The 26,469-nt window shown below is 34.9% G+C and overlaps 1 protein-coding gene across 1 annotated transcript in view; it reads right to left on the bottom strand.

Moving 5' to 3' along the window:
• Positions 1-472: 472 nt before the first annotated feature.
• LOC110452976 (suppressor of lurcher protein 1-like) overlaps positions 473-26,469 on the bottom strand; it is a 240,008-nt gene continuing 214,011 nt past the window's right edge. The window contains exons 9-14 of the mRNA XM_021501759.1: positions 16,545-16,740; positions 11,747-11,943; positions 10,826-10,864; positions 9,697-9,868; positions 4,149-4,351; positions 473-3,507 (exon numbers count right to left, since the gene is read on the bottom strand). Coding sequence (XP_021357434.1) covers positions 3,377-3,507; positions 4,149-4,351; positions 9,697-9,868; positions 10,826-10,864; positions 11,747-11,943; positions 16,545-16,740 — 938 coding nt within the window. The 3' untranslated portion in view covers positions 473-3,376. The remainder of the gene's footprint in view (positions 3,508-4,148; positions 4,352-9,696; positions 9,869-10,825; positions 10,865-11,746; positions 11,944-16,544; positions 16,741-26,469) is intronic.

Here is a 26,469-nt window from a genome sequence, read left to right as displayed (position 1 = left end):
AAAAATAATAAATATTTAAATGGCACAGAAAATCTAATCTCTAAAATGTTAAAATTTTACTTGTTTGAAATTGGTGAAATTGTATGTAAACAAAATAGGTTGAACCCCTTCAAGTGGACCTATTCTTATAAACAGTGGAACATTACTTACTCCAAACTCTGCTAACGTAAATTCGCCTGCTTCATAAACTCTATTACTTTGTTCAGACTAGTGTGTTCCATTATATATAACTACCACATATATCATCTTATACTTTAAAACACACAATAAAAACTCCATTTATCCGTAAACACTTTTCCATGATAAAAAATATAAACATCCATAAACAGTGTAGTACAATTTGTACATACCATGAAAACATACATACATACATGTACATACATACATACCATGAAAACATACATACATACATGTACATAAATACATAAATATACATACATACATACATGTACATACATACATACCATGAAAACATACATACATACATGTACATACATACATACCATGAAAACATACATACATGCATACATGTACATACATACGTACGTCAATTTCTAACAATAATAGCATACAACTTTCACAACATCAGCAACAAAATTATCAGTCATAATCAATGATAACATCAACTTTCGTAACCAAATGGCGATTTTTCATCTGTACAGTGTAGCATTATGTACATATATAGAATAGACATGAAGAAATGTGATGGTGATTTATATATATAAAACTCTTGTTTTCACTGAAGTATTAACATTATTATACGTGTAACAGATATACTATGTATTTATATACAATTTCCTTACAAAAAAAACGCACACGCTCGTGGAAAATCTGCCACTCTACCACTCTTGACCCTGCAAAACGATACACTGTTTAGTAAGGTTATGCAAAACTATACACTGTATAGTATGTTTTTCCTAATAGGACTATGTCAATATCTGGAGACAATTGTTTCCGATACATGAACATCCTTAAATGCAAAATTTCACAGCGCACCCAAACGCGGTTCCACAGTCTAGGAAGCAGACAATATTGTTTAGCTGACAAAGCTAAACATGTATGCAAATATGGCACAGCTTTCAAACAAATACTTGTTAAACATAAAAAAAGTTTGATATTAGGATAGGTATATGAAACTTTTGATTGTTTCTGTCAGAGTAGTTCCATATTCAAAAATATTTGTTCAGTCATGTAATCCAGACAAAAAAAAACAACTCCAAAATTCTTCACATAAGTAAACACCACTTTCTCGAGCTCTGACTCTGACAAAGGTCTTTGATTGGTTGATAAGTTATATGACTGACGTCTTCAAACAACAATTGATTAAATGTTTGAACAGATCTAGACAGCGAATTTGAGCAAGTTTGAATGAGTAATGGATTAACCACAAGATAAATGTCTCATTGCCATATTGGAAACTCGACAAAATCGCTGGTTTTGGTCCAGGACAATTTTTCTGTTCACTAAATGGTCTGATCTTGGTTTTTAATCGAAAAGTATACATGATAATTTTCTTCAGTACATATTCCAGCATTGTTTAAGGTTAAATGAGTAAATACAAGCACGTTCCCATGACACACGATTTTCTATTTTTCATTTTCAAGCACTGACCTCTATTCCAGGGCATTCTTGAGCTGTCGGATTCAGGCATTTGCCGTGGTTAGGAACACGAGATATTAAGATCAGTGCCTAGTGTGGAGCAGGAAAGGATTATCCTATCAAAACCCGAGGCTTTGCCCACTTTTTTGTAGGGGTTATAGAAGCATTTGTTTTGTTGATATAGTTTTGCCAATGTTAACGAATGTTTGGTCCTATTTATTGATGTTACCAAGGTGTCTTTGTTGACTATATGCGATTGTTAGTTTAAAAATCTGTAAAAACGTTCTCTATCCGAATTCCATCAACTAATTGCTGTTGAATAACTCTGTCCAATCATCGATCAACCAATCAAGACATAGCATTAAGAAAGTACTAGAGCAACTAAAAACTGTCGTGGATGGTACACAATTATTCCTGTAAATTGTTCGGTAATATCCATTTACGACACCGATTCCAAAAACATATTCCAATATTTTTTTCTTTTTTTTTTCTCTCCATTATTATTTTTCTTTGACGAAGTGCCAATTACTATATTCTATCTTTGACTGTTAAGTTTTCTTCTCACTAAAAAAGGAGAAATGAAACTACACAATTTAATGTCTAGTGTTTATTGTAAACATAAAAATCCTACATAAGTTAAATCATTAAGAGCAACAGCAAAACACAGAAGTTTTAGAAAACTGTATCGGAAGTCACTACGGTATATATATCTTGACAGAATTAGGACATCACTACTTGAGATCCCAATCCTACTCATATTTATAAGATCAAGCTTGTGAATTATACGTACACACATCGTAAGTGCATTGCAAACATGGCATACGGCATTTTACAGCATAAACTTGTGGTGTGATTTCTCATTTCATGAAATGACGATGACTTGTATATTACAAAGACGTGTTGGTTTGTTGAGAACATGAGGTAGAGACATGAATTGGTCAACAACGTTGAAAGGATGAATAAAGGCAACAGATAGTATTAACATCAGTTATGATATATAGATGACTTGTTTACAATCCTGATTTCTCTTTGTGTATTGCAGTATCACTTAGTATAACAAGCTTCCAGTCCATGATCTGGAAAAGCACAATAAGTCTTATGGCAATACGTTTCCACCTATCTTGGTAAAAAGTCATTTTTGGCTGTCCAAATAAATGGATGTTTCACATATATATGTCCTCGGCATCAGTTCAATTACTGCCTCATTCTGTCAGGAATGTATTTCAAAATATTGCTTTATCTTAAACGTGTTCCACAATCCATATTAAACACACATCTCACAGCTCTGACCCATTATTCCTTCATGTGAACTGCTTTTGAATTTCAAATAATTGGAAAATGTATTTCCAAGAATGTGGAGTCATTTCTCTGTGTTTACTGTGAAACTGATGGTCTTTTAGACAAAGACCACACGACTCTGTCCCCTTGTATAGTTCCTCCTATCTGTTGCCACTGAAATGTGACTAGCATTGGGATAGAGTTATCTTTCCTTGTTATCAATATATCAGATAAGACATCTTCTATATGAAGTTGATATGAAAGCGTTGAGTATTTTGTCTTTGGAACAGATATTTCTCCTTCTGGTAAAGAATAAGAGGCGTGTCTGGCAAAATTTGACCCGTCCTTAGTGATCTCCCTTTACTTCTCCGATATTTTTTTACTGGCGTGTATATCCCCTCTGTTCTCACTATTGACGAATTATTTGTGCAGTGTTACATCGTAGATATCACAGAATTTGTTCCCACGGAAACCTATGGCCACATCTGCGTCGTCTGGATCAAGAATCTACCGTCAGCAAGTGTTTTGCTATCACAACAGTTATAAGCAACTGACCAATAATAGCTAGGCTACTGGACCGCATAACCCCCGCTCTGGACCTTTGCGGAGTGTTGGAGGGTGTGGATTTATCTGAAACAAAAACCACAATAAAAGATATTACTGATGTATTAGATATTTAAACTTTGACTGCTCGATATCAATTTGTGACAAGTATAAATAAGTTAGCACTATTCTAGATGATTGTTTGACTTCCAGCCCCGATGGCTAAACAGCCTTCTGCAAATGTATTGATGTATAGAAAAGAAGGAAACATAAATGTGACCGTGAAAATACTTCTCCCCTTTCCTTTTCAATAAAAAAAAAGAGATTTTCTCGTCTGATGGATCGTTGATTTATTTCATCATCATGAAATACATATTTTTTTAATTTTTTTTATTAAGAATTAGCTGTGAAATTTCATTGTTGAATGATGGCATACAAAATCAGAAAAGGAAAATAGCCATGTTCTCTATATTTAGACACTAAATATGAATGAGCAGCAATTGCTATATTAGCTGCAGGCTTTATGATATAGAAACACATTTGAAATGTTTCTTTTCAATGAACTTTACTCATACCATCAATTTTGCTACTGAACAAAATTGCAGGGGCAGATTTTGGTATCTGAAATCAGCAACAATCTTTTGGGTTGGTTTATATAGTTATCCATCCCAACATACCAACGTATTGCTAAAGATCTACAACACACATTAATTATTCATATAACTTACTTTTTTCCTTAAAACTGTAATGTGCCTCAAAACCAGAACTCTCCTGTATGAGATTAGACTGAAAGACCACACTCAGAAAATCGCTGTCAGAAACTATAAGCTTGGACTCTGGCTTCAATACTCCACACAATCGTGGCATATCCCGATCCTCCACTCCGTAGAAGTTTGAGAATGTCACAACATCACTGCCCACAGACAAACACCTGAAAGAGTAAGCTAACATATATATGACAGACTTGGGACCAGTGGTGATAATGATAAGTTTGGTCCAGTATCTAAAGGGACATCACGTGAAAAGGCGTGTTTTTTTTAATGAATGTATGTATTGTATGCACTTCCACTTATGTTACATCGCTATTCCCATATTCATAGTCCGTTCCAAATGTCCAGTTTGACCACTTGGATTGTTCGGGAAAGCCCTGCTAAAAATAGCGCCGATAACGTCACCTGACTAGGCAGTAAACACAAGTGGTGCGAGCGAGATGAAACGGTTTCCAAAGGGGCCCCCAGAGAGGGGCCGTAAGGCAACTGCAACTTCTTCCCCCACTATGAAACCAAGTTATATGATTTCTAAGTCCGTATTCAAACTTATTGAACAGTAATTATTCATCATTAGAAGTTAATTGCAAACTTGCCAATGTTCAGAATTTAAATTTATTTAGCTTTAAACATAAATTTGTTGCCAATAAAATTAAACAAGGGATGGGGCACAAGTTTTTACAAGTTATCACAGCCTTCTCCCGTCATACATTTACAATTAAATGTCAACAATGATAATAGGCATAAACATATAGTAGATATATTTAAATATATATTGAATTTAGTACCGGAATGTGGCCGGTACAGATGGTACGGGGCTAAACACCTTCCCTACACCAAGGGACAAACCTTTCTGATTTTTTTTTTATATGTTGCCGGAGCAGAGGAGGCCGGGTATTCATATTAGTACTAATTTAAATCTTGCATGTAAAAACAAAAATAATCGTTTAATTCAGCAATATAATTAAATCATACCATTTTATTGAACCCGGTAATATTATAAATTATGTAAATCCACGGACTTAGATAACACGTATCTCGGTGACCCAGAAAATACGCCGTGGGCCATCACAACAGTTATCCCTTGGAGGGCCTCATGGAAAAATCAAACTAACCAGTCACTTATCCCTTCCTTTCGCATAAACCACTGTATAATTATAGAAACACAAAGTAAACTCTCTCCAATACATGCCCATTAACATATTAAACTAAGTTCATCTGTGTTCAAACTCAGACAAAGATACTAGCGAGCTTAATAGTTTTAGATATTTTTTAATTCATAACAAACAGCGCTAGCATTTCTGTCGATTCCATTTCAGCTTAACCGGCTATCCGAAAGAATACATGCACCGTACTAACTGCTACGGCAGTTATTTTCTCCTTTGAATACTGCCCACCTGCAATAATGATTCCGTAACGTACTCCTTACACTATCTTTTGACCATTTGGCAACTTTTCGTTTCGTAGCTGCCACAGTACAACACTTTTCTTTCGCTTACTTCACACGGCCAGTCATTTTGTTTGCAAAGAAATGGTGTACTATTCGCATGCGCTAGTAGAGGGAAATCCCTGAACAAAACGTTGGTCAGACAGGTAGAAATACCGATGATTTTCTTAGATTTAATCATTTTTATGTTTATGTAGTAATCTGAAGTATGATATTAACGTTTGAGTGTTTCCCGTTTCGCCCTGGGCTAATTTCATGAAACCATTCTTATGCTCAAACTCAGATTGTGAGCTCAAGCGAAGTTTCTTCTCTCTGTGAAAAATAAATAAAAAGATCATGTCTGGCAATGATTTGAAAGAAATTTGGAGATATTAAAAGCCAAATACTGTTTTCACTCATTCACCCCTGAAATTTCATAATGAACTATTCCAACCTTTGATTTGGAAGTGTTCAAATGTGTCTTTAGGGGTGAATGAGTCAAATGTTGGCCCTCCTGGATTTTTAAGAGATATTAAAACAGTTCCTGCTCACTACAGTTTTAACCCTTTCACCACTGTTGACCATAATGGACTCTTCCAGATCAATGCATGGTAGAGTCTATTTAGTTACATAGGGTTGAAAGGGTTAAGCTTAAGCTATGTTGACATTACCGAAATACTGTAAACCGGGAAATTTTCACTGCAGTTTCATTTTTGCCCTCCATAATGAGGGCGAATTTATCATTGTAACAGTGACCACAAGAAAATAACATAATAGACATGGTAATGAAATGTGAAGGGTGAAAGTAAAACTGGGCGAATTAGGATTTTCCCGGCGAAAGGAGAAAGTTTGACAGGGCAAACATTTCTTCAAATGTGTCTTTGTCTCTTGAAAAGTACATGCTATTCAACCGTTCCTGTTATCATACCTGTACATGAAAAATCAATCTTTGAAATTCCCCGATGATGAACTATACATACTAGTATGAAAGTTATTAAGGAGGCTCCACCCTTTCGCAATTAACCATCAGAATTCAATGAAAGTTTCACATAATGGTTATGTCACTATGTAGAGATGATTTTATGAAAATCTAAGCATTCCGATAAACTGGGTATTTTTTTGTAAAAAATACCGAAAAAATGAATTTTTGTCAAATTCAATACTCACAGTTTTTGAGCGTGTGGCATTGTTCAAAACTATATTACAACAATAAAATAATGAAAAGAAACAAAGCTAATTAACCCTACAAATATTTTATTTATCATAAAATATCTACAACATGTTACAAAAAGCGTTTTTTTATTGTAACTATATGGATAAAAGTTACTAAATACAAGCCAAAAGCAGACAGGACACATAGTTTCATACAAAAAGAGTGAAAAATTGAACCAAATACACACAAAGTCTTTATAATTAATTTATTTTACATTTTACAATTATTTTGATCCTGATAAGAGTTGTATACCTTGAAAAAAATCGGAACTTTTTGCAGAGGGATGGAATTTATACAATGACACTTATTTTATTTAATATACCAAAAACGACGGAAATAAATTAAATTACTATATTTATTTGTCAATTTACTGTTCTTTTATGGAACAAAATTACTCTCAATCATATGCATGTACACTTTGGACATCATTCCATAGCTATAGCCTGCTTATGCATGGTATATTAACATGTCAGGTACATACATGTATGTAACCATAGGCTATCGCATGGTATGCTGTTATTACGTGCACGCACATGCACTTGTATTTTATAGGGATCTTGATACTTTACAAACCACTATTTTCACAGAGTTATTGTAATTGCATTTGTGAACCGATTTATCTGACAGAGCGTAACTCGCTCGACAACAAAAGTCGTAGCGACCAAGAGCTTGTGAACTACTGTTAGCACGTGATAGGTACAGGTGAGGTCGGTAAACATAACACATCAGTCTGCATTTTATGTGCCTCATATACGACCTTCTTGAAGTCGTCTGATCGTATCTCAGTGTTTTCCCCTGAGTTAATTAATGTCTTTGTATCATAAGCTTTATTTCTAAAGTACGTGTGATTACACATTTCCAAATTAAGTCTCGATATCGGGTGATGACATATCACGTCACGCACGTGTACTATTGTTTACCCGGTGTTACTATAATCTACGGTAATGGAATGCCCGATACGCAATACGGAAATGACGACACGAAAATACGACAAGAACTAGAAATATGTCAGAATGACATGAAAGTCACCCCATCATTCTGTATGATCATTTTTGATAAATACAACGTATATATTGCCACCTGTCAATCAAAATAGTAAACAATTACCAGGTGTAAATACATACATGCTGTTCAGGTAGCCATGGCAACACAGGGAATTAATAGGAAGGCATGTCGCAAATATAACGTTAGCGTTGACTGACACCTTGAATACGGGGAGATCTGTGCGCTGACACGGTCACTTGCATGGGCAGAACAGGTAATTGGAATATAACGATGTTGTTTTCACAACAATAAGTTTCAGAAAAGATTCAATCTTATATATGGATAAATCTTCTACTATTTTTTGTTATGAAATACACTTTTCCAAGTAGTTTTCTGATCGTCTGCAAATCCGACTGAATCGGTCATCAATATCGGCAGAATGTGTACTGTAGTTACGCTTAAAGGCAGTCACTCCGACGAGGACCGCCAACAGCCAAATTTGCAAGACATGAAGAACACCAAACAATTGTGATATCAGCAATTCTCCTTCGAAAAGAAAAGATCGGAATGTATTTGGCTGTTTTGAACCCATTGATATCTAATTTTCAAACTCAAACTTTTATCATTATCGTTTCAATTCTCATGGATGTCACTTTGTAAATTCCTGCCGGTTAATAATATATCACGCAACTTCGACTCTTTGCGGTACACGAACTTGCTAACTTCGCCACTTTACCCCATGTCGTTTTGACACATTCCTACGGACAAGATTGAAGAGTTCAGCAAGATTTTACCCAAGAACGACATTTTAACCACAGAGTAATAAATCCGATGCAATTCTTCGTTATGTTTCCCGATACGTGGTATTTTTCAATTCACAACGTAACGTCCTGAAAAGTTGAGCCTACTTTACTCAAGTTTATTTATCCGATTCTATAGTATTATATGAGTTAAACTTGCAACTTTTCGTACTTGTTAAATTGGCAATGCAATCAGGGATTATTCAACGAAATTTAGCAGTTGTATTGCTGTTAGCATATATCAAAACATTTCCGAAAATCCTCGAAAAATTTACGAGAAATGGTCGCGACCAAGGACTGGTTTTGGATTGTTCTTGAGTATCGTGTACGTCCCCTTTCTTGACACTTCATTTTCCCCTTAAAAAAGTGTGCACTATACGCAAATATTAACGGTAGTCGTTGGACAGACATAAACTATCTAATTCAGTCAATAGCAATTTATAATACGACAGTTTACCCCTTCGGGAACCTCAAAAGTGCCCGATTCATACTCGGAACATCTTTAGGTTATATGTAATTCCCATGGGGAATTTGGACCGCCTTTAGGTTTTATGCTATTCCTGTTTAAAAAGGAAATTGATATCTGAGATATCCAAGAGCTTGTAATTAGCGCCAGGTATATTCCGACAGAAGCAAGATACTCAACAGCCCTCCTAACAGAGGTCAAAATCTGGGACTGAAACCAAAATTAATAGTCCCCCACTGGGGTTCCCCCAGGGGTGACAAAAAACATGTGTATTACGAAGGGTGGAAAGTCCTTAAGATGAAGAGTGAAGTAAATATCTAACATAAGATTCATTCAAAAAATCATATTTTACTAATGTTTTCATGCCATCTTTTCTTCTTTCAATTTTTTTTCTATTTTGTTTTTAAAACCATTTGAATCCAAATGCAAATATACACAATATTTGAAACACACCATTCCATATCTATATGTATCATTCATTTAAAATGTGTTCAATGAATTTAAATTTCATATCATATCTAAAAAAAATTTTTTTGTCCTTAAATACAAATGCTTGCCATTGAATTCAATTCTGAAAAGCTAAAAAAAAAAAGTGGTGAAAGATTAACTGCATTACCAACCTTGGAAATTTGCCTTTAACTTCGAATTCCCGAAATAAAATGTGGACTTGTTCATTTGGTTCCCCGTGGAATATGTAATGACAGGTGGTATCTTTTGGATAAAGTCCTGGATGATTTGGAGAAACAAATCTGCCTGTTTTGGTTAGTCCACTTTTATATTCAAAATAACAATCTGAAACAGAAAATATGATTTTAGAAACCAACGCCAAAAATTTTGAAAAATATAATGTTTGTAAGTTATCAAATTGTAAATTAATACTATGAAATAATTCTTCAATATTAGAATTATTTTCATAATTTCAATATTATTTTAGAATTATTTTCATTATTCTAAAATATGAAATATTAAACACATAACTACTGAATACAAAAATTGAATATTTTCAGATTTATTGAATAGCCTGCTTTAATGTTTTTACAATGACTTATAAATGTTCATAAAATATCTACTTTTCTAATGTATAGAATTGAAATTATTTCACAACTCTCCATCTATTCTTTATTTTTACAATTATCGATAATAAATTAATACACGTAATTAAATTTTTGCACAATTCTTGAATATTAGTTCCTCATATTTACAATTTGTGATTAAAAATAAGAATTATTCCAGAACATACAATGCAATATTAATTTCCCAATTCTTTTGCACATTTTTGCATAATATAAATATGTTCATATGTAAATCAGCAAAAAAAATTGTGACTTAATTGTGGTGATAAACTATATTTGACATTGTTTTACCAGTTTGATATTCACTTCGTGACATTTAATGAGTTTTCTAGTACAGTATTAATATTCTCAACACAAGTTAGAGTTATCTCCCTTGGACACTCTTTTGTGACAATTATCAAGTATGAACACAGTAAAATTTTCATGCACTTCAACCTCTGGTAAATATTTTAATTTGTATCCATCAAATTAATAACTCTTGGATTAAGACACTTCTTTATTATAATCTCCTTGCCAGGAAAATTCTGCATTATGAAAATCTGTAAAATGCTTTTTGAAATGGTAATTCATACTTGAAAATTGTCACAAAAGAGTGTCCAAGGGAGATAACTCTACACAAACCAAAACAGGTATAATTACAGTAAGCCTTGAGTAAAGTCAACTTGAGTCCTCTTACCTTTATTTTTCTTTTGTATTCCTGTGTTTATTCCAAAATCTAGGGGGAAAGAGAATGAAATCAATGATTAGAATTATTTACATTTAGTGTAGTACATTTCAATCCCTGTGTGTGTGTGTGTGTGTGTGTGTGTGTGTTTGTGTGAATTAAGTTATATTGTTGATAAATATTTAAAAAGAAATGCAGTGTAATTGACCTTATATTTTCTACAAATGGACAGAGGTAGACATGACCCCCTCCCATATTCTTGTCTTTCACTTTTCCAAACTGTTTCAGACATGTACCTTACTATATGTATCTGATTATTCACCATAAATATCAACTTCTTTAACCGTTAGTGCTATTTAGAAAGGAAACAATTTCTGATTTCTAGACCAAAAATAACAAACAAGAGGACCATAGGGCCTGTGTCACTCACCAGTGTTTCTTTAGTTCTCATATCATGACCTGACCTGGTTCATGTCAATAACATGCATGTTCAACAAGTCTTTCATTATGAATTCAAAATAAATTCAAATCAAGACTGTAACAATACAGTAACCTTGAAACAGGAGCTTTTTCAGAGGTTTTTTTATATTGATTTTGGCCCTCGAATCTCCTTAATATTCATGCTCATGTGGAAAATGTCACAGACTGAACAAACTAGCATAATCTGACCCGGGAGATTCTCCTTTATTGGACAAACTGTAAAACACCTGGACAATTTTGATGGTTAAGTTGTTTCCTTTTCCTTGAACTTCAACATGTATAATAATAAAAAAGTTTTGAGGAATTTGAATTTCCATCCTGTGACGTTTTTTTTAAATGGGTGAAAATATATTATTGCTCTTTGACCCAGTTGTAAATTCTATAAAAATTAAACATCTGCAGAAATTATGAACGAAACATGTGTGATGCCATTGTCAAATCTTGTCCACTTACCTGATCTGAAATTGTAAAGGAAACTAAATCCTGAGAAAGGGACGTGATCTATGTGTGATATAGAGTTGAATTCGATCTTTAGGTAGGGACCGCTGGACATAAGCTGAGGAGGAAGTTTGGCCCCACAGAACACGTCAATTACCGTCTCCACATTATCCAGAATATCATATACTGTGATGGAATCCTTCTGGTCACAACTGTGATAAAAAAATAAATGATATACGCATCAATAACAGTATGCCCCGAGAATCACTGCGATGCTAGAAAACCATATTCAAAATATTGCATTTTCGGATTATTAATGATATTTTCATTTTCTCTCAAAAGTCAAAATAATTAATAAGTACTGCAACACCTACATGTATATAAGTTCCGTTCCATAAGAATTAAGGTAATATCATGTAATTTTACTAGATCACCAATACATATCAAATGGAATAGTGTTAGACATGCGTACTGGAAAACTTGTTTAATCGTTCGATAATTTTGTCCAAATATTCATAAAATGGATGCTTCTAGATCAATTAATATGCTGTCGATGTGTGTACGTCACGCCACAAATACTTAAACAAAACTACCTGATCTTTGGCTGGAAAGTCAACATAAAAGAGCTCCAAAAATACTTCGCCATGCCAACAAATTTTAAGTACTCTCCTATCAAAATTCTGAATAGTTCACAATTAGCAAAGCATAATCCTGAGGACATGCCTGATCTTTGATTGGAAATTTGACATCAAAGAGTTCCGAAAATATGTCGTCATGCCTACAAGATCTGTCTTCTTTCCAAATTCTAAACACTTCACAATTATCAAAGTATTGGAGGCCACAGTACAACTTTTCTGCAGACTTAAGTCTGACCGGTTGCATTCGTCAATTACTAAAGTATGATATTGGATATGGTAAGGTAAACGTTTCCTCAGCTACGTCTGTGTAAGTATAGTCACTCTCAATATATTGTCCAATCCCTATCAACATACCAAGAAACCATAACTGTATTAATTCCCTATAAGACACCCTCCGATGCTAGAAAACCATCAACGTATACCCAGACATCAAATGATATGCTCAGAAACTGTTAATGCATTGTGCACATACCATATGTGTCTAGAAACCGTAGACGTATGTCCATACATCATTTTTATGTCCAGAACCCACTGCGGTATCAAGATATCTGGTTTTTCAAAATAAATATATAGTTTTGTTGAGACAGCCTGTGTGTGTCCAGAAAACACTGATGTATGATCAATGTCCAGCTGAATGATACTTTCTACATATATTCCGGTCAGTTCCTGGTCCATATAGCCTAAGGTCAATATCTGATCGATATACTCGGGGAATCTTTGAATGACTGTTCGAACAAGGTGTCTTGTAGGACAATCAATCCATCGGTCTGATGAATTACCACAAGTACAACCGAACCAGCTCCATATTGCAATCTTATCCAAGAGACCCATGGGGCCTGTGGTCTATCTTATCTTGTGTCATGTCAAAACTGACTTAACCTAGACATTCAAACGTTTTCAAATTCCACCATAATCAGATTATTTGTTATCAAATAATTGCTTTGAACAAGGGGTAAAAAAATACTGTGACAGGTCTTTTAAAGACTGGAAATCAGAGTGCTTCTGAACTTGGCATTCTGCTACTAATTATGTTTCTTTAAGCAAGGGAAAGTCTGTGTGCCTCAGTACCTAGCAGTCTGTTACTATGTTTCTTACTGGAAGGATAAATTAGAGAGCTTCAAAATGAATAAATGCCAACTTTCAAGAAATGGGAGTGAGTATAATGACCTCTAGACAATTTACCGTTGTGTTTACAACCTCATAGTCTTGGTTGAAACATATTTTTATTGCCTTGAAAATGACAAAAAGGATTGGGCACAAGTTCTTACAACTTAATTAAGCCCTCTCCTAACTTAAATACATTTTACATACATCATAGATGTCTTAACATGCACATTTCAATTATTATTATTAATTTTTTTTTTTAAATTGAATTAACAAAATAGGTTGTTGATGACTGTTTCTCTGTACCCCAACCTACAGAGAGAATTAACCAAGGTTTTCATACAGATAAAGAAAATTATTAATAGTCTCATAGTCTTGGAGGGAAAGGAAAGGGTGGGCATACAAAAATGGAGAAAAGCAGATAAACGGAGGAGTCAGACAATGGGATGGAAAGAACGGGGGAAGATTGGGTTGAAAGATGGAAGAAATAAAAAAGGGAAAAAGTATCAAAAGATTTGAGATGTCAGTAGGGAAAAAGTTGGAAAATGGAATGGAAAGAACAGGGTTAAGGGCTTGAAAATAAGAGAAATAAGGGAATGGGTTCTAAAAATAAAGATAAGAAGGGGGGATCGACAGGATTAGAACATGGACGTGAAAGCAAAGGGAAGTGGGGGAAAAAAAGAGGAGGAGAGAAATTGGGATATTTTGAACGCTTGTTTGTATAAAGTTTAACATCCTAGGGAAGTGAAATGAGACAAAAATTGCAAATTCATTGAGTTGCAATTTTGCCAGCAGTTCGATTTTAGTTTCTTCAATGTTCTTTAAGCAGACGACACAGAAGAGAACCAACCCTTCTTCTGCAGGAGGTCCGACAGCGTCACCTCTAATAAAAACATGCAGTTGAACACAGCAGGTCAAATTTCCCCCCAAACCTGCGAAAAGGGTTGAAAATGGAATACGAGTAGGGGGAGGGGTTTAGAAAATGGGGTGACGAGAGAACAGGGGAATTAACTAGTTAACACATTTTGCGGACATGATTTGACAAGCCAAGTACACTGTACTCCGTCTAGACTGGATCATTCTTCATGTAACTCAAGATGGGTGCTTTTTGTGAGGACACAGAAAGCGCCAGAATATTGATTTTTAAGACTGTGAAACCCTATGACCGAAGCCGTACAGAACGATCATTTAAACCACTCCATTATTGTCAATGAAATCTCAGACATTTCATACTCGTTAATACCAAAGGTTGTGAAATGTTCACATTTAAATTTTATCCCAATTCTTCGACTCTTAAGGATCGCAGGTGACAAATTGTTTTATCTTTTACAACGTTACTCATATTTTTATCATCGTAAGAATAATGAACATCAGACGAAAAATTGCCTAAAACATGTTCAGCACCTATAACTATAGAGCCCTGACATTTAAAACTGTTGTTATACGGACATTTTGTCGACTAGATTTTATTTGTCGCGATCAAAGTCATAAGAACTTTACATAGATATTGCCACGCGATGATTTAAAGCTACACCTTCTCACTTACTCGCCCACTAAGTTCGCGACAAAAGCAAACTGTTCTTCCAATAATCACGATCAATTGTTTTTTGCTAACACTTGACTTTAACAACTCCGCAGCATTATTTAATCCGTGATATGAAACAAATATTTTACAAAAAATAAAAATAAAAAAAAAATGCAGCATTTCTTTTAAAGATGTGTAAGCTTAAACATTTGGAATATGTTTCTGTCACAAAAACTCTTTTACACTCTATAATCAATTTTAATTAAAATATCAAATTGTGTTGTTTGTTTTGGAATAATTTCGAAAAAGATAATGAACTAAGAAATCAACTTTGAGAAACTTTTCATTTCAGGGCCAAAATGAAACGCCATTTTCATTGCCAAATTTATCATCATTTAAGTCTGCTTTTCCCCCCATCTTAATAAGATCATCTTCAACTTTCACATAATTTTCTAGGGAACTCAAATAACTAGCAATAAAATGAAGATCTCATTGAGGTCAATTATTTCTATTATTCCTAAGGCAAGTCAATATCTTCAGATTTATTTGCAAAAATTTAGCATAAAACCTTAAAATTTAGTGATAATTTTCAAATTATATTCTTTTCTAATTTTGAGAATATTTAGGACATTTCTGTACATTAAGATATTTTGAAAACGTAGCTATTTTTGTTGTGTTTCTATGAACCTTTATAAAATAATAACTCTCTTGTTCTGTGATTATTTCTATAAACCTTTCAATAAGGAGGGTTTCAATGAACCAGTTTAATTAAGCCAATAAATCTTTCGATCCATTTATTAGTTTTCCTTAAAGAACGCTGAGTCAAATATTTCTATGAACCTTGAGTCAAATGTTTCTATGAACCTTGAGTCAAATATTTCTATGAACCTTGAGTCAAATGTTTCTATGAACCTTGAGTCAAATATTTCTATGAACCTTGAGTCAAATGTTTCTATGAACCTTGAGTCAAATATTTCTATGAACCTTGAGTCAAATGTTTCTATGAACCTTGAGTCAAATATTTCTATGAACCTTGAGTCAAATGTTTCTATGAACCTTGAGTCAAATATTTCTATGAACCTTGAGTCAAATGTTTCTATGAACCTTGAGTCAAATATTTCTATGAACCTTGAGTCAAATGTTTCTATGAACCTTGAGTCAAATATTTCTATGAACGTTGAGTCAAATATTTCTATGAACCTTGAGTCAAATATTTCTATGAACCTGGAATCAACTGTTCTCTGTGCCTGGAGTAAAATATTTCTAGGAACATAAATTTAAATGTTTTTATGAACCTGGAGTAACATATTTCTTTGAAACTCGAGTCAATTGTTCCTATAGACTTTGACTCAATTTTTTTTATGAACTTTGAATAAAATATTTCTATGAACCCTAAGTCAACTGTTTCTATCATGAATGTAGAGTCAAATGTTCCTATGAACGTCAAGAGTCAAATGTTCCTATGAACATCAAGAGTCAACTGTTTCTACGAACCCAATGAGTAAAAAACTGTTTCTATGAACAAAACCATGTCAATAATACTTACTCTACGGGATCGTCCTTATTTCCACCGGAGTAGAACAGGTTCATGTCTGTAAATCGGATCTGAACTCGCTCCTTGGCTGAACCAGTGAAAATATAGCGACACCTGGTGGTGGAGGGGTATCGATTGGGGAAGTTGGAACTCTTTATTGTACCAGTGTGTGAGACCAGACTTGATATATTCTGGTTGCAGTTAACAACTGAAAAGAGAGAACAACATTTTTTACATGAGAATTATAAATAAGTTTATTTTTGAAGTTTTATTAATCCCACTCACGACCATTGAACCAGAAAGACTGAAAGACTCATACGAAATGAAAACGAGTGTATAAGATCCTTTTTATCACATTATCAAGATTTGTGGCATTTATTCGGGTAAAACGACAATTTGCATGCAACCTTGAAATGTAAAAAAGTCGCCATTTCAACTCCAGTGCGTAAGTCTGTGACGTCTTGTACTTATCCTAGGCGTGACGTCACAATTGAAACAATTGAAACTTTCAACCAATCACAGGGCTGATAGGTCATATTACATGGGTTAATAAGCAAAAATAAATAAAAAAATGACATGAGTATATTCACTGGATTACACAGTACATAATGTGATAAATGTCTTTATGACACAACTGTAAGTGTGTTACAGTGACATAACGACATCACAAAACTGGCATTCCATAAAGAAATTTCAAATTCTGCTCTACACCAACAGACATGTATACATACAAATATAACTGAAACCTTTTATTATCTAAATATTACCATTTTGGTACTAAGTTCTGTCATAATTAACCCTGTTTGTAAAATCTCAGAGGTGATTTCATAAACAGCTGAGATTTTGTTTAAACAAGTTAATAAACCAGTTAAATAACACTTTCTGTCACTTTGATTGGTTATGTAAAATCCTTAGTTAAGAAACACAGATTCATGCCCTTTTACTAGTGTTAAGATCTTATCCAGTATGGGCTTTCATACACAATTTAAAGTATTGTAATGTGCCTTAGTCCCCTCTTTGATGGAAACACAGCTTAAAGTACAAAATTTATTCAAAATCAATGAAGCGGAAAATATAGGTCACAGTGACCTACATTTGATATACTGGTGTAGTACACATCAAGATTTATGAAAAGGTGAAGTGAATTTGAAATATTGCTGTAGTATTTAAGATTGTATCCCACGTATGAAATTTGATGACAGTCAGACTTCTGCTATAAGAGTAATATGAATCACAAAGTCTAACGAAAGTAATTATGGAACTAAATGCAACTTCAAACCAAAGTCAGTAAAGTGAAAAATAAAGGTCCCAGTGACCTATATTCGATATGCTGCTATAGTACTTTTCAAGATGTACCCATATATGGAAGTGTGATGAACACTTGTCTTACTGGATTTGAGAAACCGAGCAAAACACAGACTTAGTGTAACAGATCTAGAGGTAATCATTTTTTTAATGACTCTGGTAGGAGTCGAACCCGGGACCTCTGGCTTACTAGTCTTACGCTCTACTGAATGAGCTAAAGAGAAATTCTCCCTAGCTGAGTCGGTAGGGAGCGGCTAGTGACCGGCAGGGTGACAAAGGCAAAAGTCAAACCACACAATGTGCCCTTAATTTACTTCATGTCACAGGGGCATACAAATGAAGCTTCGAGTTTTAGGACCAGGGATGTACTGGTTTGAACTGTCTGTTTTTCTCAAATGTGGGAGGAGAGGGAACAATTGTCCTGCATCTGTCCTTGGCGAAATAAAACGTAAAACCCAGACAGTCGAATCACCTGGTGTAATAAACATTGGAAGACGGACATGTTGGTGTATATATCCGACCATTCCCCCAATAGATAAACTTTCAGCAGAATATTAAAGTGTATTAAATGGAAGATTTAAAACCCAAGAGGAATGGCAGGTAACATTTCGTGTACTTTTGTTGAAGAAAAGAAAAAAAAATGAATAAAAAAAATCTAGCTGCCCATTTTTTTTCTCTCTCTCTCTCTCTAAAAAGCCCATTAGTTATCAGATAACACACATTCATAATTCTGTATGGGCCAAGATGAATTGAGTTTTAAAGAAAACACACAAATATTGCATTAGCAGCAATATTGATTCTAACGTCGGCATACAACTATAAAAATGCTAAATAGGCTAGCGGGGTGGTGAAAGACACACCCAACTTCCTCGAAATGTGTGAAGCATGGGGCTATTAAAATCTCCAGAACAATTTCAAATTCCCATCTGTAAACGATCCAGCAAACTTTTGCAGCTAATAAAATTCATATTTACAATAAACTTTGGTAATCAAATCATTCTGGAAAATAGAAATTATTTTTACAACTTTCTGATTTTTTTTTAAGAATTATCTATTATCGCCCGAGAATTATGAAATATCAATAACAGAAATTCATTTCTGCAAGGAAATACATGCATTATCGGAGACTATATAGCTGCTGTCGGAGTATAATGGAACAATTATATCAATTGTACCGGGTGATGGAGTTTATGAAAGTACAGTTTTAGCTCAATGTAATGACTCGGAATATATCAGGGCATATAAAATTCCAAATACAATGCAATTTTGTAATTGTTCACATTACATATCGGGTTGGAAATCTTGGTGCATATTTTCAGTATGCTTCTAGGCAGGTTCTGAGCTGTATGTAAGTTCATATGCACTTTACATTCTCGTTCTCTTTAAAAAAAAGATATGTGAATAATGAAACAAGAAAAACATTATTGCAGATATTTCATTATCATTTCATTTTTATTCCAGTATTTGCTTTGTTGACTATCTACATCTAATTAGCAGAATTAATTAATATCTTGATGGTAGTTAAGTTAAGGGTATAGGCTACCTTACACTAGGACATTACCTGCTCCGTTTTAAAAGAGTTCCATAAAATGAACCCTGTTAAATAACTTTATGAAGGGTGTGTTTGGTTATCTTATAACTGCATGTCACATGAACAAGTTTTGTAACTAGAAACACAGCAACATTGCATTATAACTATAGCAATGTGATGATATACTTCGGTATCAAAATATTTTTTTATTAAATACTTTTCTTACTGTTCTTAACAATTAAATCATATACAAGATTATAACATTAATTTTGATGTGGACAATCCATAACTAATTTTTCCAAGGCCTGCCTGAGTTATAGACAACAATCATACAATTATTTTAAGATTTGGTGTATAACCGGCCGACGCAAATTGTCTCCGACGCTGGAAGGCACACCCACGCCCAACTACAGGCACACTATAGGGTTCAAGCACTTTCAAGACCTTTATATACGGCTCTTGGCCATATCGGTCTAGATGTATTTTGTCGATTGACATTTGTGTCCAAGTATACGTGTTGACCAGACAACTATTTGTCAACATACTGATACGTGTTTGACAATGCTTAAATAGATTAATGATGCTCTTAGAATCTCTATATAAATATGCAAACCTACACATAATTAAAAGGACCAAGGGCGTTGAAGGTCAATTTGGCCTCATCAGGGATTAATTGTGAATTAGTTGTGATATTTGTAATCTGGAATAAATGAAGCATGCAAATATGAAATTTCAAATTCATTCGACAAACTGGTTTAGGAAACATGGCATTGCAAGGGGATACATTAACCCACCTTTTCCTATGTGAATATTGACTGTTATGCGCTATTTGGTTGAAAATGGGCCATTATGAAGGAAATTAACTAAACACTCTTCAATTTTTGAAAGCTTCCGCTTGCAACAAACAAACAAACAAATACTTCACATGCTTAAACATCATTATACCAGTGTTCATTCGCAGAAAGGAATTTTTGTTTGTCACATGCGCATGCAGGCTTTCATTTCTGCATGCTAACTGTCCAAAAACACCATATTTTGTCTATTTCTGCATAGCAATGCAATTTTGTTGCTATGATGGTAGGGCATCTACACATGTGCATTGGAAAACATCTGCACCAAGAAAGATAACCCCAATTAACCAATATCATGTATATAACAGAAATTTGTAAATAAATTCAAGTTATTTTTTTAAACTTTTTATGAGGCCAAAAATGACCCAATATAACGCCCCAAGTCCTTTGTCAATATGATGACGTTTATCACATTGTCAAGGAATTGATATTTTTGTGTCTATGTGTTGACGTATCTCTGTAACTTCTATAATCATTGTTATCTTAATAAAGAAACATTAACCAGCAGATATCTGCTAGCATGAGAAACTGTCACAATACCGAGCAACGCCATGCCTGCAACAAAACTAACGCCTAGCTACGATGATCCTAATCAACCAGACTTTTTGATGGATTCGCTGTTTCAGAGACCGTTGATCTTGCTAATTATAGTCGTGGCCACCATTACAATCTTTTCGTTTTTTATATGGTTGTCAATGAGCATGTTGCTAACATCTTAATCATCAGTCTCGGTCTCTACATGAGGAGCTAGCAGACTGTCACAGTCGTCAACAGCCAATAACTAGTGCACAATTTGGGTGGCAGCTACGCGCAGCGCCGCAAGCAGAAAGACAGAATTAACCAGAGTCAGAAACGTCAAGACGCAACGGTAAAAACAAATTAACCCTCCAATGAAAAGTCAAGTAAAATACTTAATCTCGTTTTCTGGAGAAAACCTAGCTGGTGTATGTTGGCGATCTAATGAAAGTGTCCCAGGATGGACCATCTAATTTGGCCAGCCTTTCTATCTTCGCAACATTGCAAACCAAATTGATATCTGCTGCTACTAATTCACATAGAACATACCATTCATTGCAATTTCCATCCCATCACCTGATCAAAATAGTGATGCGGAATACAAATACTCCTGGGTTACAAACAAATTTGTCAGACATGACGGAAATATTTCGCTGTGACGATACTGACCTCGACGCAAGAGTTCTGATGAGATGACAACTTAATCAAATTCTTAACGTCTACCGTTGTAAATAATTCAGGATCGTATAAAGAATACCAAACAATTCTAATTCAATATTTCCTGTTATTTGAACTGCGTTTTAGAACTATGTCACAATGCTGAAACATATAAAATTCTAGAGTATATTTCAAGCAACAACATTTTATGTCTCTGCAAAATAGTGGAGGGTCATAACATGATTGTCTTTTCCACCGAGAGTTTAATACGTCATCTTCCTTACTCTTTACATTTGATTCGTTAGACTTATACTTACACACACATATCATCTGTAAAATGTTTCCATTTGTTGAAACAACCACCTGTCTATAACTAATACCTGTCTATAACTACCACTGTCTATAACTAATACCTGTCTACCTGTCTATAACTGATACCTGTCTATAACTACCACTGTCTATAACTAATACCTGTCTATAACTAATACCTGTCTATAACAAATACCTGTCTATAACTACCACTTGTCTATAACTAATACCTGTCTATAACAAATACCTGTCTACCTGTCTATAACTAATACCTGTCTACTAACTAACTCCTGTCTAAAACTACCACCTGTCTATAACTACCACCTGTCCATAACTAACACTTGTCTATAACTAATACTTGGTTATTACTACCACCTGACTATAACTACCACCTATTTATAAATACCACTTGTCTATAACTACCACCTGTCTATATCAACCATCAGCCTAATAACTCAATCTGTATATAAATTCTTAATTAGTATCCTCTCAACTTTTTTCACAGTAAACTACTTCAGTATATTTAAAACGCTGAATTGGAATTACAACAATAAATTCTGGTGAGGTTTTCTGGAGGATATCTTAGACAGAAGAGATTCCTTGGAAGTGTGAAGTGTACTAGACCAACTCCCAGTAATAACACCGGCTAATGTGATCCCTGACCGACCTAACAACTCGTAATTGGACAGGGGGTTGTCGTAAATTAAACTACTGACTTGCAACAAGGATGTAGTCACCGTCAGTAAATGGTGAAGACTGCCCAGACAGACAGGTTTGTACTTTTAACATTTTCCAGTCGGGTCTCACTGATGCCTTAATTCTTTTGTTTTTGTATGTGACAGTGTTATGTTGGCGATGTCAACAGCCTTAATGTAAAAACAAAATCTGACAACAGTGTTGAATGGAACATGTCAATGTTCTTGATATGACTAAGAAATAATTACGACACTGATATGACCTGTCTATAACAATGTAATAGTCCTCATATGACCTGTCTATGACAATGTAATAGTCCTCATATGACCTGTCTATGACAATGTGATAGTCTTTATGTGACCTGTCTATGACAATGTAATAGTGACCTCATATGACCTGTCTATGACAATGTAATAGTCCTCATATGACCTGTCTATGACAATGTAATAGTGACCTCATATGACCTGTCTATGACAATGTAATAGTCTTCATGCGACGTTAATTTGATGTGATTTTATAGAAATATTCATGTCCCTGACACAACCATACACTTATTTTGATATGACCATCCATTTTCTGATGTAACCTGGCAATGACCTTGATATAGACTAAAGAGACCTTGGTGTAACATGATGACCAAGATGTTATTTGACAATGACCTTGAAGTGACCTGGATGAACATTGACAATGATCTTGATATAGGATGAAGTGACCTTGATGTGACCTGACAATGACCTTGATCTACAATGACACTGAATTTGATATATGTGAAAGGGACCTTGAGGTGAACTGATAATGACCTTGATATAGGTTGAAGTGACCTTGATGTGACCTGATAATGACCTTGATGAACATTGAGAATGGCCTTGATATAGATTGAAGTGACCTGATATTGACCTTGATTAACATTGACAATGACCTTGATATACAATGACACTGAATTTGATATATGTTAAAGTGACCTAGATGTGACCTGACAATGACCTTGATGTACAATGACAATGCCCTTGATATAGGTTGAAGTGACCTTGATGTGACCTGACTATGACCTTGATGTACAATGAGACTGACTTTGATATTACCTGGCAGTGACCTAGCAATGAAGATGCAGTGACTATAATGACCTTGATGTTAAATGACAAATGATCTTGTTAACACATAATATCACTGAATAAGATACTTTCTAGATGAAACAATATCATTGATTTGACTTAATTTAATGGTATGGTTGTACATCGTACTGCTAATTTTGCCTCTAACTCGAAAAAGATTGCAGTTTATTAGATATCTTTATCAAGGATTCAACCAATTTAGCATCAAGACTAACAAGGTTCGTACACAAACACCAATGTACACAGAAACCAAACTGTCCAAACTAACAAGGTTCCACTGTACACAGAAACCAAAATGTCTAGACAAACAAGGTTCCACTGTACACAGAAACCAAAATGTCTAGACTAACAAGGTTCCACTGTACACACAAACCAAAATGTCTAGACTAACAAGGTTCCACTGTACACAGAAACCAAAATACCTAGACTTACAATAAGGTTCCACTGTACACACAAACCAATGTGTCCACACTTACAAGGTTCTACTGTACACACGAACCAAAGTGTCCAGACTAACAAGGTTCAACTGCACACACAAACCAAAGTGTCCAGACTAACAAGGTTCTACTATACACACAAACTAAAGAGTCCTGACTAGCACGGTTCGACTGCACATACAAACTAAAGAGTCCAGACTAACAAGGTTCTACTGTACACACAAACAAAAGTGTCCAGACTACCAAGGTTCCAATACTGTACACACAAACCAAAGTGTCCAGACTAGCAAGGTTCAAATGTACACACAAACCAAAGCGTTCTGACAGACTAACAAGGTTCCACTGTAAACAGAAACCAAAGTGTACAGACTAACAAGGTTCTACTGTTTACACAAACCAAAGTGTCCAGACTACCAAGGTTCCAATAATGTACACACAAACCAAAGTGTCCAGATTACCAAGGTTCCAATACTGTACACACAAACCAAAGTGTCCAGACTAACAAGGTTCCAATACTGTACACACCAACCAAAATGTCCAGACTTACAAGGCTCTACTGTACACACAAACCGAAGTGTCCAGACTAACAACGTTCTACTGTACACACAAACCAAAGTGTCCAGACTGACAACGTTCTACTGTACACACAAACCAAAGTGTCCAGACGACCAAGGTTCTACTGTTAACACAAACCAAAGTGTCCAGACTAACAAGGTTCCACTGTACACACAAACCAGTGTCCAGACGACCAAGATTCCACTGTACACACAAACCAAAGTGTCCAGACTAACAAGGTTCCACTGTACACACAAACCAAAGTGTCCATACTAACAAGGTTCCACTGTACACACAAACCAAAGTGTCCAGATTACCAAGGTTCCAATACTGCACACACAAACCAAAGTGTCCAGACTAACAAGGTTCTACTATACACACAGACCAAAGTGTCCAGACTAACAAGGTTCCAATGTACACACAAACCAAAGCGTTCTGACAGACTAACAAGATTTCACTGTACACACTGTCTTGTGTCCAGACTAACGGAGATTTATGTTGTTTAAGCAGCTATTTTTACTGCAGAACATTGTATTTTTTCTACTAATAACTTCTGTTAACCTTGTAAAACCCCAACAAGCATTAACATTAATTACTGACAGCGCTGTTCACGAGTCGCTGGCAGCCGTGGCAGATTGCTCTCTGCTGATACCCGTTTTAACTGATTCTTAACAGATAAACAGAAAACATTCGCCCAGCACTAGCAATGGAAAAAACTTAAAATACAATGAAACCTGTCTAATCTGACACCCTTTTTAACACAAGGTATTGGTCAGATTGGACAGTGTTGAAACAAACAGGATTTTAAAATTTGTCAGTATAGAGACCAGGTCTATTTCCCAAGGCGAAGACGAGGGTAATAGGCATGGTCAACACACTGGACTAAAACACAGTCAGGCAAAAGTCCGGGGGATATATTCAATTTAACAAATTACTTTTTTATAGAGTCAATAAAGTAGAGGTTTCCTGATTTTCATTATGAATGGACCTGCAGCATTATGTTTGATCATACCGGATGTCAGTGCATTTAAGAGGCCAGATTAGACAAGTTTCACAGGATATAAATATCAATATATGATGATGAAGATCACAATTTTCAAAGGTACTGGAAGTTAACATTATACAAAGTCATGGCCTACTTCACGTCTTCAACTGAAAAATGTTTATTATAAATTGTCCTGGTGTTTTAGATGCCCAAGGTCACACTTCTTAGATACCCCCGAAATCCAAGGTCACTGGGTATGTCACATCCACTCTTGTTCAAAGGGTAGATGTACAAATTTGTAAAAGGTTCAAGTGAATTGGTTCGAGATCATGTGGAGGTTCAGTTTTGTGATGCAAAAAGAACAAAAAATGCACTTTAAAAAAAAAATCTGTTTAATAACAAGAAGCTTTTCTAAAACAACCCCACATTAAACTTGAAAACTGCAAAGGTGTCAACCTGTAAAACCTCCAATGAGGAAGATCTCCCGACATTTCATATTTCCAATGAGGATAAAAGTGTGTAAAACAATGGTCGAAACTGCTTTACTCAATTTATCTTTCCCTTTTTTATGTATCAAAATAACTCCAAAAAAGCATTCATTTGATTCAGACACACCTGCTATGACCATTACACACACCCTGTAGTAACTAAGAGATCATTTGAGGAGGTAGATTTGAATTTGTGTAAGTTTGGACTTGAATGAGGGAGTTTCGAGAGAGATATGTAAATTTTGGTCAAATTGAGGGAGTCTCCCCTCCTATTGAGGGAGGGTTGACAGCTATGAAACTGAAGACAAGCACAAGGAAGCAGATTGTTTGTATGTTTTAAAACAAATCTTTGTTAGGCTTTTTGAGCGCTTACTAACAAGTAGATTGTATGTCCATAGATACTGGGGTCACTCAACTAATTAGAGCCACCTTAAAGTGCTATAATCTCGCTGAAATGTCATAAACCTGGACAGAGTACCTTTCCTGTATCACCCT

The sequence above is a fragment of the Mizuhopecten yessoensis genome, unplaced genomic scaffold, assembly GCF_002113885.1.
Source record: "Mizuhopecten yessoensis strain PY_sf001 unplaced genomic scaffold, ASM211388v2 scaffold7021, whole genome shotgun sequence".
Lineage (NCBI taxonomy): Eukaryota > Metazoa > Mollusca > Bivalvia > Pectinida > Pectinidae > Mizuhopecten > Mizuhopecten yessoensis.
The sequence above is the reverse complement of the archived record's forward strand: the minus strand, read 5'-3'. Positions and strand labels throughout refer to the sequence as shown.